Genomic DNA, 15,496 nt, shown 5'->3' with positions numbered 1-15,496 from the left:
GCTCTGATCCCGACTGTCACTTACTAGCTGCGCGATTTTGTTTCTTTCTCTAAGCCTGCTTTTTCTCTCACTCCATCTCTCATCTCTCTTGCTTACCTTCAGACCCTTAACATTCTCACCCTCAAACCTTTGGCCAACTCTTAAGTCTCAGATCTGAGCTTAACATCTAAGTTTCCCATCCATTCCCATCCCTACTACGTACAAAAAAAGCATCCTTTCTTCCTCCCCTCAAACCCTGCCCTGTCCCCCCACCCCACCACAGCACAATTCAGACTGTCACTTAAAGAGCTATAAACTTTTTTTTTCCCCATTATTCTGAAAGCTTCATGAGGTGAGGACTTCTCTTTGATGGCTTCAACAATGTCTGGCACTTAGCAGGTACTAAATACGCATTTCTGAAATAAGAAGTGCTTGGAATGGTTTATAAAAGGTTTCAATCCATGGAAATCTACTGATAAATCTGCCAAGGCTAGAAAGAACTTCATGCACTTGGCTAATAGAGAATGTCAACATGAAATGTCCATTTAAGTGTAACATTTCTTGTCATTCACAAAACCATGGTTGCAGATATTAACGATTATGCAATCTAACATCATGGCAACATCAGAGCAAAAGGGATGTTCCTCCATGACAGGAAAAAGTTTATATCTCGAGACAGACAGATAAACATCTTTTATCAGATAATGGTAATTATACCCCCCAGAATGTAGCTTTTCTCACCTGTCAGAAAAATAAGATCTACATTCAGTAACTATCATGATTAACTCATCTCAGATGCCTAGTATCATCTAATCCTCTCTGCTTTTCAATTTTTTGTCAAGATTAACTTCTGCCACAATTTTTATAAATTTATCTGTCTTCAAAAGACCAAGAAGTGAAGTGCCCAGTTGGTTCAAGCAGGAGAGCATGCAAATCCTGATCTCAGGGTCATGAATTCAAGTCCTACTCTGTGTGTGGAGCCTACTTAAAAAAATAAAAAATAAAAAAGACCAAGAAGTGGCCAAAGAATTAATCAGATTCAAGTTTTACTTGCCCACACTGTGCCTTAGGGTGGGTACCTGGAAAGGGTCTTTTTTACTCATTAGTAAAGACATAGTCTCTTAATTCATTAGATATGTCTTCTATTTCCTCAATTAAATAAATAGTGCAATATGATCCCACTGACAGTTAGATCCCTTGATTTTGCTAGAAATTCTTAGGTGACTTTTTTTTTCTTCTCTGTGGTACTAGAGGGTATAGCCACAGATTTCTCTTTTCGGGCCAATCACAGTATTATCTCTGGGAACTTAGAGTCTAAATCTAGCCCTTATGACCCTCCTTATTTCCTCAGCCTGGTGTTTCATTTCCCTGGGTTCCAACACCTATAACAATTATTGTCAATAGGCAAGAGGGTATGGGATAAGAAAGTCTCATAATTACCACAGGCAGAGGGCAAACATCCACTGTCTTTAACCACCCAAGAGTTATACTAAATCTCATCTACCTATGGAAATAAAGAATCAGTACATAAATACCAATGGCTTAATTCAGATTTTATTTTTAATGTTTCTGTTATTATTATGTTTAAATATGAAAGTCATTTCTCAAACTATTTTGAAATTAGGTCAGATACACATCCTAAAAACTGGTACTAGAACCTATTAATATGTAGGCAATACTTACTTTATTATACATTTTTCAAGATTCTGGACCCGATCTACCAGCATATAGATGCGTCATCCAAAGCATCCAAAGTAATATGGGGTTAACTCTCCAACCAGAAATGCCAAGGGAGACCTAAAATGTACTCACCTCCTCAGAGAAAATACGGCAAAAAGAAGAGCTACCCAGCACTACAGAATCAAAATGTTCAGACCTAGACAGGAAAAGATACCTGCAGAAGAGGAAACCCTGCAGCAGCTCATCCCTGATAGCAATGGGAAACTTAGAACACTCTAGAGCTTCTAGGACATATGAAAATCAATATTCATCCGCATCATACTACACATGACACAGTGGCAATCAATACTTACAGCAATTTTGAGGACCTCTACCTGTTAAGATTCCTCAGCATCACAGAAATGTCTTCAAAGCCACCAAAATAGTTTGACCCTTCCTAAAGTACATAAATGCAAAAGAGACCATAATCTCTCAAAACAGTACTTGGAAATTATAGTAGGAATATTAGCTAGGAAAGATCTACCAATTAATAAGTGGAAGCTTAATGCTGAATGTCTCACTGCAATAAGTAATAAATGAATTAGGATGTGTGCTCATTTTTTAAGGCCACCATAACAAAGTACCATAGCCTGGCGACTGAAACAACAGAACCTTATTTCCTCCTGGTCCTGGAGATTGGAAGTCCAAGATCAAGGAGTGCACAGGGTTGGTTTCCTCTGAGATCTCTCTCCTTGGCTTGCAGTGGCCACCTTCCCAGCGCGTCTTCACATGGTCTTTCCTCTGTGCACACAGAGTTCTATGTCCAAATTTCTTCTTCTTATAGGAACACTGGTCATATTGAGTTAGGACCTACCCTAAAGACTTCATTTTAACTTATCACCTCTTTAAAGTCCTTTTCTCCAGTAGCCCGTGGGTTGCTCAGTCAGTTAAGCATCTGATTTCAGCTCAGGTCATGATTTCAGGGTCCTGGGATCAAGTCCCACACATCTGGCTCCCCACCCAGCCAGGAGACTCCTTGTCCCTCTGCCTCTCCGCCAACTCATGCACATGCTCGCTTGCTCTGTCTCTCTCTCAAATAAATAAAATCTTAAAATAATAATAATAAAGTCCTTTTCTCCAAATATGGTTACATTCTGAGGTACTAAGGGTTAGGAGTTCAACATATGAATTCAGGAGGGACATAGTTCAGCCCACACAGATGGTCTGCTCAACAAATGGGATTATTTGAAATCCTACTGGGGACGTCTGGGTTTTCTTTACATTGTTAAATTTGACTAAAATAGTTCAATTCTTTTTTCCTACTTAATGTGAACAGATGAGCAATCATTAGCATTATGCCCAGCTCATTTATAATTTAACAGTCCAGTGCTGTGATCAAAGCAGAACTGAATAAGACTCCAGACTGAATCCCATGCTGAATCCCAACACAGGACTAAATCTCACCAGTCCTCAAGCTGCTCAGCTGTAAAATGGGGATTTTTCACATCTTCCTCACAGGGGTCTAAAGGTATTTAAATAGGAGAAAATGGGTAAAGGGCTTAGCGGAGGGTCCATCATCATCATTGCTACTGTAGCAGAAAGCCTTCCTTCTGCAGACGTCAGAAGTCAGGAAATAGAGGATTTAACTTATGCATTAGGACCGACGGGCAGAAAATAAGATGGAAGTGGGGGGTCATCACTGGCGCACTTCACCAGCCAATCTTGGTTCAGAAGTCCTACAAATCCACAAGCTGAGATGGAAGACAGAACAGTTCAGTCTTGGTGCTAGCATACAGGCCATCTGCCTCATACTCTTCTTTAGCCACTCACTCCTGGTCCTAACTCCTGGTCCTATTCACTCATGAAAGGAAAATGGGGCAGGAAGCCTGTCTCTTCTCTACATGTTCCTTCTTACAAACCAAATTTAAGTTCAAATCTCCAAATCTGCAGAGCTGAAAGAGACTAAATTTTCCACTTAGAATCCAATGAATCCAAAAGGGCAATTTGCCTTCCATCTACTCCTTGATAGTTTCAGCTTCTTCGAGTGAAGGGGTTCACCAGTCTTCACTCCCTACAGGAATCTGATGCCTTCCTGCTCCCCACACCTTTGCTCCTCCACTTCCCTATGTGCAATGTGCTTTTCTCCCTCCCGTATCTCCCCAGCTGGAAAGCATGTGCATGTAGCAGACTCTGCCCTGCCCCACTCTGCCCTGGCCCATGGGGCAGTGTGCGGAGTCAGGGGATTGGGGGGCTAGCTGCAGGCAGCTGACTGGGAAGACCCAGATCCTGGCCCCAGGACATGTTCTCTAAGAGGAGGCACCAGAAGTACTCAAGAATTTTTGCCCCCAGAAACAGCCCTCAACCAACAACAGACTGGCAGTTGGTGGACAAAACTCCTGGTTTCTCACCCCTCAGTTGGATGACATCCTAGGGAAGAATTCCCCAACTGCCAGGGTTCCCTCAGCAGGAATGAGCCCCAGTGGGAAATCAGCTTTTTTCAGCTCCCTTCTCTTCCACATCTCACTTCCCCACTCTCTGAAGGTATTCCTGGAATGTTTCCCTCAGATTCTGCTACCAAGGCTCCTGAAGCCAAGACAGCATTCTTTAAGATGAACCATCGAATCCCACCTTCCCAATAAAACCTCCCCTTGGCACCAAGGCCTCACTTCCTATCATGTTTTAATACTATTTGTATATGTTTTAATCCCATTTTTCCTACTGTGGTTTCCCAAAGAGAAGAATTCTTTTATACAGCTCTGAATTTCCTGGGTCGCTCAGCACAGTATCTTATGCAAACAAGATGCTCAGTAAATGTTTGTTGACTGAATGAAGAATAAATTAACCATAATAATCAACACAAAAGTCAGGCACTTTATTTAACCTAACTGAAACTACATCAGTGTGGCTCTTTTCTTCTTTCAAAAGCATTGCATGAACTACTTTTAATGAGCAAATTACTGTGTGCATATATTTCTTTAAATAAGCATTTTCTAAATATTCATCTTAAATCAAACACCCCTGATTCCCAGAAAAAATCAGAACAAAGACTTTTTCCTAAATCCAGAACTACCTTACTGAATGCATTACTTAGAGTTTTTCATCATGCCATTACACTTACCACTTCTTTGAGTGCCTCCCTTTCCATGTGGTGACACTAAAACCACTTTAACCATCTGCATCCTTACACCGCCCCAACATTCTGCACACACTCATCAGTACACAGACCCCATCCCTGAGTAAAGGGAAACATCACCTAGCTCCACATAAAAGAGCATCATAGTTGAGGTCTGGGTACTTCTCTCAGCTGGGCATGCTACACTGATTTTTCTGAGATTCGGGGTGGCCCAATGTCAAATGTCATCACTACCTATGTATGTATCTCAAGGCCAAATCTCATCATGATCCAGGTCTTGCAGTGTCTCTCATAGGTTTGTTGGAGGATACAGAAGGCTTAACCTTTGCTGGGGGGCCAGTTGCCACTCCATGTTCTATCCAACAGAGTATGTACATAAAAGAATGGGGCTGTATGGGACAAGCTTCGAACCCCAAATACAATTTTCCTAATAAGTGACATTGGAGAATGTGGCTGTAGCCTTGGATTAATGGGCTTTCCCATGAGCCCACAGAGGTAGACTGACTCAGCCTAGCTACCTGGTTCCACACAAAAGAGCTACCATAACAAGTACCTGAATATTTGTTCTCACTACTGAGTGGAATCTAGAAGCACCAAGTGATTCTCCACCTTTTCCAAAAATAGATATGCTGTTCAGCCCTATCTCAAAAGGTGTGAGATACTCTCAAAGCCTAGTTCCATCATTTTAGATAAAGCAACCCTGTTAATACCCAGATTATGGCCCAGTGGATGTCAGGTTCTGCACACCCATGCTCACTACCTTCAGTGCGTACCAACCACAGGCCCAACTGTCTCTAATTTTTTCTTCAGTCCTCTTTCACCAGGAAAAAGATCATATGGTATTCCACCCTCTTCTCATCTACCAAGTCAGAAAAAATGCTGACTGAAACAAAAATGGATTTAATGCTGTTCTCATCAGATCAGAAGCTCGATGAGATCAATGACTCTTTTCTTTAATGCTGAATCCCCCAACACACACACACACACACACACACACACACACACACACATAGGCGCACGCGCTAGCGCATGCACAGTGGGTGCGGGGGACTTTCTGATGTCTCTTGTTATAAGAACACTAATCCTATCAGATTAGGGATCTACCCTATAACTTCACTTAAACTAATTAACTCCTTATAGGCTCTATTTCCAAAGACAGTCATGTTGGGGGTTAAGACTTCAATACGGGAATTTTTGAGAGGCACAATTCAGTCCACAGCATTGAATGCACCCTTTCCAATTAGAAGACGTGTAAGTACCACACGTGATCTCATTTAATCAACAACCTGCAGCTTAAGAAGAAAACTAAAGCTTAAGAAGTTAATAATATACCCACAAAATGGCATCTTATGTATTTCTTTATTTAGTTTTAGGAACTTCCTTCTCCTTTCTTATTTATTTGTTTGTTTGTTTGTTTGTTTGAGAGAGAGAACATACACATACACAAGGGGGCAGAGGAAGAGAGAGAATCTAAGCAGGCTCCACAGGCAGTGTGGAGCCAACTCGGGTCTTGATCCCACAACCTTGAGATCATGACTGGAGCTAAAATCTAGAGTCAGACACTGAACTGACTGAGCCACTTAAGTGCGCCACAATGTCGTATTATTTGATGCAACATAGATGAACCTTGAAAACATTATGCTAAGTAAGAGGGGCGTCACAAAAGGCTACAAGTTGTATGAATTCATTTATATGAAATGCCCAGAACAGGCAAATGCACAGAGACAAAAAGTAGATGAGAGGTTGCCAAGGGCTTAGAGAAGAGGGGAAAGGAAAGGTACAGGGTTTCTTTGTAGAGAAACAAAAATGTTCTGGAATTAGATGGTGATATAATTGCACAAGTCTGTGAATATAACACAAACCACTGGATGGTACACTTTAAATGAGTGAATTTTATGGCATGGGAGTTATTTAAACTGTGACTAAAAAGAAGAAACTTGCCCAAGGTCACACACCTAGTAAATGGCAGCCCCCAGATTCAAACTCAGGTTGTCTGATTCTAGAACCTGTGCTCTCAACCTTTATGTAGCTCTGATTACTGCTATTCCCTAAAACAGGTGAAGACACCAGCAAATTAAATGGTAGGTAATCGGTTTTGGCATAATTCCAATCACAAGTATGAAGGAGACAATCATTGGACTCCCCCGGACTTCCAGGATCAATATACACTAAGCACTGTTAATCTAGTAAAACTTTTTAAAGATTCTGAACTTGGAAAACCAGTTAATCTAGAAGGGAAACAAAACAAAATTGAAAGGGGGAATATTCTAAAAGGAAAATGAGCAAAAGTCCTGTGAGGCCGCAGCAAGGATTTTTTGGGGGATAAGTAACATGTAAATCCAACGGTGTGACATCCATGCTTACTGCCCGCCAATGGCTTTCCACCAAACACATCTCTGTAGATGCTCTGTGCGTGATGGCCCTCCATGACCTGGCTACATGGCTTCCTCTCGACCTCGTCTCCTCATTCCACCCCACTGCACTTGCTCTCCCCACTGTCCTCAGCTTTCTAGCTTTGGTGGTGACTCATATTTGACAATCAGGTTTCAACTCAATGTCCCTCCTCTGACAGACCTTCTGGCTTCTGTGACATCCAAATCATGTTGGCCACCTCCACGTGTGGCTCCTCTGATCACATATGATCTGTCTTTAGTGAGTGAGTGAAGCTCTATGGCGGGAGATGGGGACGCTCCCCATCCTATTCCCAGCAGCATCAGCACCACTGTGGTCCCAGGCATACAATGGATGCTTGCTCAACATTTGCTGAACAAACACATCTCTGCCATGAGATGCCTCAGCAAGCCAGGGCCTTACTTGTCCACACTATAAAAGCACAGAGTCAGCAAGTCCACCCTGTCAGGAACCCACCTCAGGTAGTCTTCATAAGCTGGCAGTACAGGCCTGGCAAATGCATGAACCATTTAGATTCTGTGGCCACCGCTTTGATTAGTTTGTGTTGATACCCATATGCTCTCATTCCTTCACTGAGCCCACATACTTACCATATACATTTTTCTTTCCTATTCTTCAACAATTTAAAATTGTTGTAAATAGCATGGCCATTCCATGGTAGAAATGAGATCCCTCTTTCCTCAAAAGCTCTTTCAGTTCCTCTGTGACTGATTAATTTAGTTTATTCTAACATGGATCAGACATTTTAGTTAACCCCAGCCATTGAAAGTCACTTAAACTAGAGACGTACCCAGTCCACACACATCATACTTTTATACAATTCCCCATCTCTGGGTCGCACCAGCACAATCATGCTGAGCTCAGAAGACCCGAGACTCTGCACCAGGGAGATATCACACAAGTACAGACAGCTCTCATGACTCCTTTCCACTGCATTTACCTTTCCCTATAAAGACCTCCATTTTCTCCCAGCTCAGTCTTTAATCTCCACCTGACCTCATCTCTCTTCTTGCCCAGCCCGAATACGGATACTTAACTACCCAAGTAATTCACCAGTATTCCAAGAGCTGTGTCTCCACTCTTCTTCCCCTATGCTACCACCAGAAAACCTGATCCACAATCTGCCTCCTTTTTTTCTTTCACATGCTTAACTGATGGAGCACACCGGGTTAAGGAGGGGGAAAAAAAAAAAAAAAAAAAAAAAAAACACCATCAGGAAGAATGACTCAAAGACTGATATGTAACACATCATTTCTGATGACGGTTGCTCATACATTGTTCAACACGACCTTGGTAAGCTTCCTCACCCATCCCTCCAGCAATTAGCCTAAATTTTCATCATTTTCCTCACCCTCAACCCATCCTCCCTGACCATCAGATCCCCATGGCAGATAAGGCTATCCTCAAGAAGGAAATCTCAAGAGGCATTTCCCAAATGCCATTCCTTCACCTCCAAACCAATCTCTACCTGCATATACCCATAGGTTGGGAATGCACTGTCCCTCCTGGTTCAAAACCACATTCTGCCCTTGTGCTGCTGGTCTCGTGACTTTTTGTCCTCACCCCGATCTGGCTCCGTAAATTAACTCCTGTCTCTTCTGCATCTTCACCTCTCCCTCTTTCTAGCTCCCATTGCTCAGCCTTGCTGTGTTACACCTACCAGCCCATTGCTTGGCCCCAGTGTCTTCTACTGGCCACCGCCCTCCCCCTCTTTCCCTCTCACCCAAACCTCTTCTGTGGACACCTGCTGCCTTCACATCACCTCCTCTCAGTCACTGCCAGCCTACTGGGATGTGGCTTCTGCCCCCAGAGCTTCACCGAAACTGACTGCCTTCAGACCTGTCATAACTTAATGGATAAATACAAAGGGCAATCTTGGCTCCTTATCTCATTACATCCTTTTGGATGTGAGGCCATAAATCACATCTTTTTGTTGTGAACTTCTCGATTTATTCATTCTCCTGATTCTCCCCCCACCCATTTCTCTGAGCACTCAGTCTCTGTCTCTTCATGGGTTTCTCTTCCTCTCCTCAACTCTTAACTATCCTCCCAGCCCATGTTCTTGTTCTACCTACCCTCCCTGGGCAACCTCACTCACAACCATCCTGGTCATTATTAACATTATATGGGAATAACTCCCTACAGGCTCCAGCCCCCATCTCTCTCTCTTTTATTTAAAGATTTTATTTATTTATTTGTTTGTTTGTTTGAGAGACCGAGTGAGTGAGAGAGAGAGAGAGAGTGTGTGTGTGCTCACAAGCCACAGAAGAGGGAGAGGGAGGGAGAAGCAGACTCCCCACTGATCAGGGAGCTCAATGCGGAGCTCGATCCCAGGACCCTGAGATAGGATTTGAGCTTAACCAACTGAGCAACCCATGTGCCCCTCCAGTCCCCAACTCTTCCCTGAGCTTCAGAGTATTACACCACCGATCTCCTAAACATGGCCTCATGTATGTCCCAAACCCTTCAAATCAATTCCAATTTCACAGCTTTTTCTCTTCATCATTTAGCCAGTTGTTCACTGTGTTGCCCATTTCATCTGGACACAACCTTCCGCCTAGCTATCCAAACAAGGCACCTGCCAACTTTAACTCTTCATTTTGCTGTGTTATCTACATCCAAATTTTCCTAATGATTTTTATCAACTGAAGATTTCTTGAGAGCATTTCCTTTCCGTGCCTCTTAGCACTTTCTGAGAACAGAACTTCTGTTTATTCCCCTTACTTCATTTTTCAGACTCCAGAGGACAATGACCAAGATCTTAAGCATGACATACAAGATCTTCCATGAGTTGAGATGTCCCTGGGCCTACCTATCCTGACTCATGTCCCTCTGCCTCCGCCTTGTAATTTACCAGGAAGTTCAACAAAAATCTCAAGCTTCCTGAACGTGCCACACAACGAGATGTCCCTGCCTCCTTAGCACACACTCTTTCCTCTGTCTACATACAGCTCTCCATTTCCTCTCCCCCTTCCACCCACCCCCAACACTTCTCCCTCATGAACTCCTGCCCTCCAAGATTTAGCTCAACCATCACCATTTCCAGGATGACTTTTCACACTCCTCCTGCCTGCAGAGCTGCCTCTTCGGTGCTCACATAGCGCTCTATGCTTATCTCTAGCACAGCAAATCTCACACTCTTCTAAAATTATATATTTATCTATCAGTGTTTCCCAACTAGACTATAAGCTCTCCAAGACAAGGACCTCTCAGAGTATGTACTCAACTTGATTCCTCTGCATGTTAATACTAGAGGTCAATAATGTTCTGAGGTGTCTTCAGACCTCTATGTCCAATGGACACCCCATGTGAGCCTTCCTTGGACACGGGGGGCTCTGTTGTGGCCATGACGTCTTCATGTTCAAAACACATGGCAATGTTGGTTGCTATCACCACCCTTCAGCCTGGAATGGCAGTCTCCATTGCAGTAAAAGTTAAAGGAATAGAGGGCCTTAAACAAACTAAAATTAGCCATTCCTTGCTACTCAACATAGTTTAAGATTTGGCAAGACAAATCTCTTGGGCAGGTACAATGCTGACACAGCAGGATGAAAGACACTCAACCAATGCCCAGCAGACTCAAAGAGGAAAACCTGCAATACCTTTACCACAGGAAATTCTGAGTTCTGCTGATTCATTCTGACTTAAAGCTGCAATAACACTTGAGTAAGGAGCACCCATGCTGACTCTGCACTTTTTTCTGCAGAGCTCACAGAATCTGGCATACAAGAAATTTAATAGTTGTTCTTTATACTCTTTTGCAATTTCTCAGATATTGACTGTGGTCACCTACATTATAGTGTCTGATAGCATTACGTGGTGTCTTTCTGGCAAAGATGCCGTCCTGGTCAAAATACTGCTAAGAATGTAAAATAATGATTGGAGCTCCCTCAGTTACAGAAAATCATACAGGACATATCTTTCACCAAAGAAAGTCTCACTGCTAGCTCAATTAGAAGCTAAAGAGTCCTGCTTAAGTAAATAGCTCTTGTTCGTGCTTTGTACAAAGATATCTGTACAACTGTTTCCAACTTGGGAAACAGCATTTAAATATCAACATAAACTCATGCTCAGAGAAAAGCTAAGTACATTTTCATCAGGACCAAATCCCTAAGAAACTGTATTAGAGAAAATTACAAAGCAAAGAACATTCTCAACATCAGCATTGCAAGTTATCATTGTCTTTGTTCTTTGTACGAAAGCCATGCAAACTGCATAATGAAAAGTAAAATGGAAGAAATTTCTAGACTTACATCTAATTATACTTGAGTCAGTGATTTGTCATGCTTCCTATATATAGTAATCATAGTTAACATTTAATTAACTAGCATTACTTCAATATTTATTCCATCGAAAATCATACTAAGTACTATATCTGAGACATTTAACAAGTTAAATGTTAAATGCCTTTTCTTTCAGAAAAAGAAAAAAAAGAATTAACCTCAGGCTTTTATATTTTTCTTTAAGTGCAATATGACATAATCGCTAGAATATATCAATTGCTTCAACAAAGGCACTATTTTGACTAAAGCATCATTAGGAAGTAAAGTTTTATTGCACTTGCTTCTTAGCAGGATTATTATAACTAAATACTTACTTGTTCAGTGTGAGGTCAAGAATGAATTTAGAGCCAAAGGCTTCAATCTGGAAGCTTGCCTGGGCCAGATGGACAGCCTATGGATTCAAAGAGACAGAAAGAACTTTAGCTTACTTTCCTGTCTTTAAAGCTGATTGTATTGATATCAATGATATTAAATAAGAAAAACATTTTTATGGATTGATGCACTTCTTCTGAGATTCTTGTGTAACAATCCATTTCTTTAAAAAGATACTAGGTACATTGTTGTGGCTTCACTTGGAAGACATAATAAATACCTGTGTAGCAAAGAACTAATAAAAGACAATCAGTCCTTTAAAATGAACCCATTGTGATAAAAATCAAGAGCATATTCAGCTGGACTTTCAAAGTGACTACGATGAATTATGCAAAAGTCTGACTAATTAAGGCTTGATTTCAGCCTATTTTTGTGCACAAAGCTAATAAATTCTTTCTGCACACCTAAGTGAAAAATCATGTCAGTGCTCGGCTCTTCATCAGAAACTGGAACTTTCTCTAAATGTGTATCAGCAGAATGTGTCAGTAAAATGCAACCTTTTCCCTTTGGAAAGCACTTAGAACCATGCCCCTTGTGAATATTCAGAGTTTCTGTCCCTTTTAAGGGTCACACATTTACAAATACTGTTGTTATTGTGCCTTAGCTCAAAATACAAAGATTATCTCATCTAAACATGAGTCATATGTACTAAATGTTGAAGATTAATTTAGTTCATGGAAGTATCTTTAAAAAATGCAAATTAATGAATCAATGTAGTTTTGTTAAAGTACCATCCAAGATAAAATTCTCCTTTATCTCCCATCAGAAAAAAACAAAAACAACAACAACAACAACGGAACAAAGAAGGATAAATGCAACACCTACAGTCGCTCCCTCTCCCTAATCACAAACATCCTTCCTGCAGACTTCATTCCTAAGGCTCAGTGGTGTCACAAATCATCTATGATGTGGTCCCTAGTCAAGCACAACTGCTGATGGGATAATCACTATAATAACCAAAATACAAAATAAAAAGGAAATTAACAAATATTAAATTTTAAATACAAAGCAATGAGAAAGAAGGAGCCCAAATCCCTGATACCTTGGCACACCACACCAAACCCCAAAGAACCATGAAGAACAGGGTCATTGCACTTGATCTGGGCTTCCTGCATGCAGACAAGTACATGACAGAGAAAGAAATTACTGTCTTGTTAAATGAGGTCTCCAGCAGCAGCAGCAGAACCTCTATCTTCTGACACAAATATCATATACTCTTTAATCTAAATTCATTCTGTGTCTTGAAGCCTTAATTTTTACATGAAGATTTTGATGAATAATTTGTAGAGGGGGAAATTTTTCCATTTCTGAGTCTCAAAAGTTTTAAAAAAAAAAGAAAACATACTTCCTGAGGAATAAGATAAGCCCTTAGGCCCATTTTCTTTTAAGAATATTAAAGAGGGGCGCCTGGGTGGCTCAGTTGGTTAAATGACTGCCTTCGGCTCAGGTCATGATCCTGGGGTCCTGGGTTCGAGTCCACATTGGGATCCCCCTGCCTGCCCTGTGGAGAGCCTGCTTCTCTTTCTCCCTCTGCCTGCCACTCTCCTGGCTTGTGTACTCTCTCTCTCTCTTTCTCTCTCTCTGTGTCAAAGAAATAAATTAACTCTTTTAAAAAATATATTAAACAGCAAATCAGAGTTCATTAATGTCACCCTGGCCCTAAAAAGGTGATAAATGTACCTCCTTGAGTAACTTTATAAACACTAACAAGACCTGACAGTAACCACTAAAAGGCTGACCTTACATCAAATAAGCAATGAGACAAATACAAACCCCAACAAAAGCCTGTTGTAAAATAAAGTAGCTGGTGGGAACCACTTACCCCATGTTCTAGACTTGGTGGGAGTAACACAATTTGACTGTCATTAAATAAGTTGATTATGAGTCAATGTGACAAGATTCAGTTTAATAGAATTTAATGTTATTTGGTGCTACCAAATATTATTTGGTAGCACCAAATAACATTAATATTGGGATTTTCCTTTTGTTTTTTATCTATTCACTCCCCACACAGGTGTTAAGTCCCACTGTGTGCATAAAGAGGTCTGGGACACAGCCCCTGCCTTCAAGGGCTGTCTTCGGGGAAGCAGGGAGAGCTGCCAGCCTCAGTAGGCTTCAGGGGCCACAGGAACCATTCACTGACAAGGTGAAGTTTAAAAAAAATTTCCAAAAGATGACCAAGAATCCACCTGCCAGGAGAAGAAGAGATGTTCAGGGCACGGTGGAAAACATTTGCAAAAATAGTTTTAAAAATGAGTATGGGAAAAAAGCCTTTTTAAAAAAATTTTTTTTAATTAATGTGCCCTATAAAGAAAGTAACTTTTAGAGGAAATGTCAAACGCTGAATCTGAAAAGGTGGGCTTTGTGTGATGTGCTCAGTGACGTGCCTGATCTCACAGACAGATGTGTGGCCAAGACAGCAAGCTCGCCTCTAAATGTGCCCCATGCTTGCTCTGCACAGTGTGTGGCACATGACTTAGCCTCCCCGCCACCACCAGCATCAGCCCCGGCACCACCATGCTCACCACCAACAGCAGCGGCACCAGCACCATCAATAACAACATTACGATACGAACACATTGACAGACTATTCTCTACAACAACTGAAACAATCACAATGCCATCAACAACATCCCTGTTTCTCCATAGGGAAAGAACCCCCCCCCCATGGTAGTACCTTAATCAGTAAGAAGGTTTTAACATTTTAACTTATTGTAATGCAAAGAGGCAGCACATTTTCCTATAAAAAGACTGAAGATTTCCTCCAGCGTTCATTCTCCTTGCACATACCTCAAACAGAATTGGTATACTCGTCTAATATATCTGTATCCATGTTTAAAAATTTCAATACAATGGTGTACGTTATGTTTCTTATGTTGCCTTCTCTTTCCATTGTTATATATTCAGCATTTGTACAGAGTATAGATTCTTCCCTATATCAAAATAAGTACCTGACAAATGCTGCTTTTCTCTATCATTCTTTTATTTCTCCTCTGTCTTAGACATGATTAAAATAGCTTTTAACTTCTGGAATCTCTGCGTTCCATACCAACTGATCATGTTTTATTTAACAAAATACTATGCAGTTTTGACAACTGTCAAATTTAAATATGTTTCAAATCAGGTAAAATAAGTCCTCCTCATTATTGTTTTCCAAATTACATTTTTGGATATTCTTTATTTTTACTTCATACTAACCTACTTCTTCCAAATGACCAAAAACATTAGAAGAATGGCCAAGATGAGTAGAAAGCTTTATAATACACAGCCACATCACTTAGTTTATTAAATATTTTAGAGATGACTAACTGACCAGGACCACTAAAACCCCTGAAAATACAAAGGCTACCTCAAGTATTGCTCTTCTTTTACAAAGAAGGAACCGTCCAGTGAGGGTTAGAAACGTGTTCAGTAGCACACAACTGGATCATAGGAATACTTCAGAGAAAAGTTCACAAACCACACATAAGGTCATAATGAGTTATTTTCTCCTTTGGTATATCTGTTAAACAGACTTGATGACTAACACTTGTTTTTACAAGGACAGTCACTGTAATTGCACTGGGGTAAGAATGCTGGGTTTTACAGTCAAAGAGCATCATTTCCCGACAAGAATAAGCACATCCCTGGGCTCAGAATTACCACCCTAAAGGGCTGA

At 41.1% G+C, this 15,496-nt stretch overlaps 1 protein-coding gene across 3 annotated transcripts in view; it reads right to left on the bottom strand.

Moving 5' to 3' along the window:
* ADAM23 (ADAM metallopeptidase domain 23) overlaps positions 1–15,496 on the bottom strand; it is a 166,581-nt gene that overhangs the window by 112,701 nt on the left and 38,384 nt on the right. For all 3 annotated transcript variants that reach the window (XM_044241418.1, XM_044241419.1, XM_044241420.1), the window contains exon 3: positions 11,781–11,857. In XM_044241418.1, coding sequence (XP_044097353.1) covers positions 11,781–11,857 — 77 coding nt within the window. The remainder of the gene's footprint in view (positions 1–11,780; positions 11,858–15,496) is intronic.

The sequence above is a fragment of the Neovison vison genome, chromosome 3 (genome assembly GCF_020171115.1).
Source record: "Neovison vison isolate M4711 chromosome 3, ASM_NN_V1, whole genome shotgun sequence".
NCBI lineage: Eukaryota > Metazoa > Chordata > Mammalia > Carnivora > Mustelidae > Neogale > Neogale vison.
Note: the sequence above shows the minus strand (reverse complement) of the source record. Positions and strands in the feature narration are given on the sequence as shown.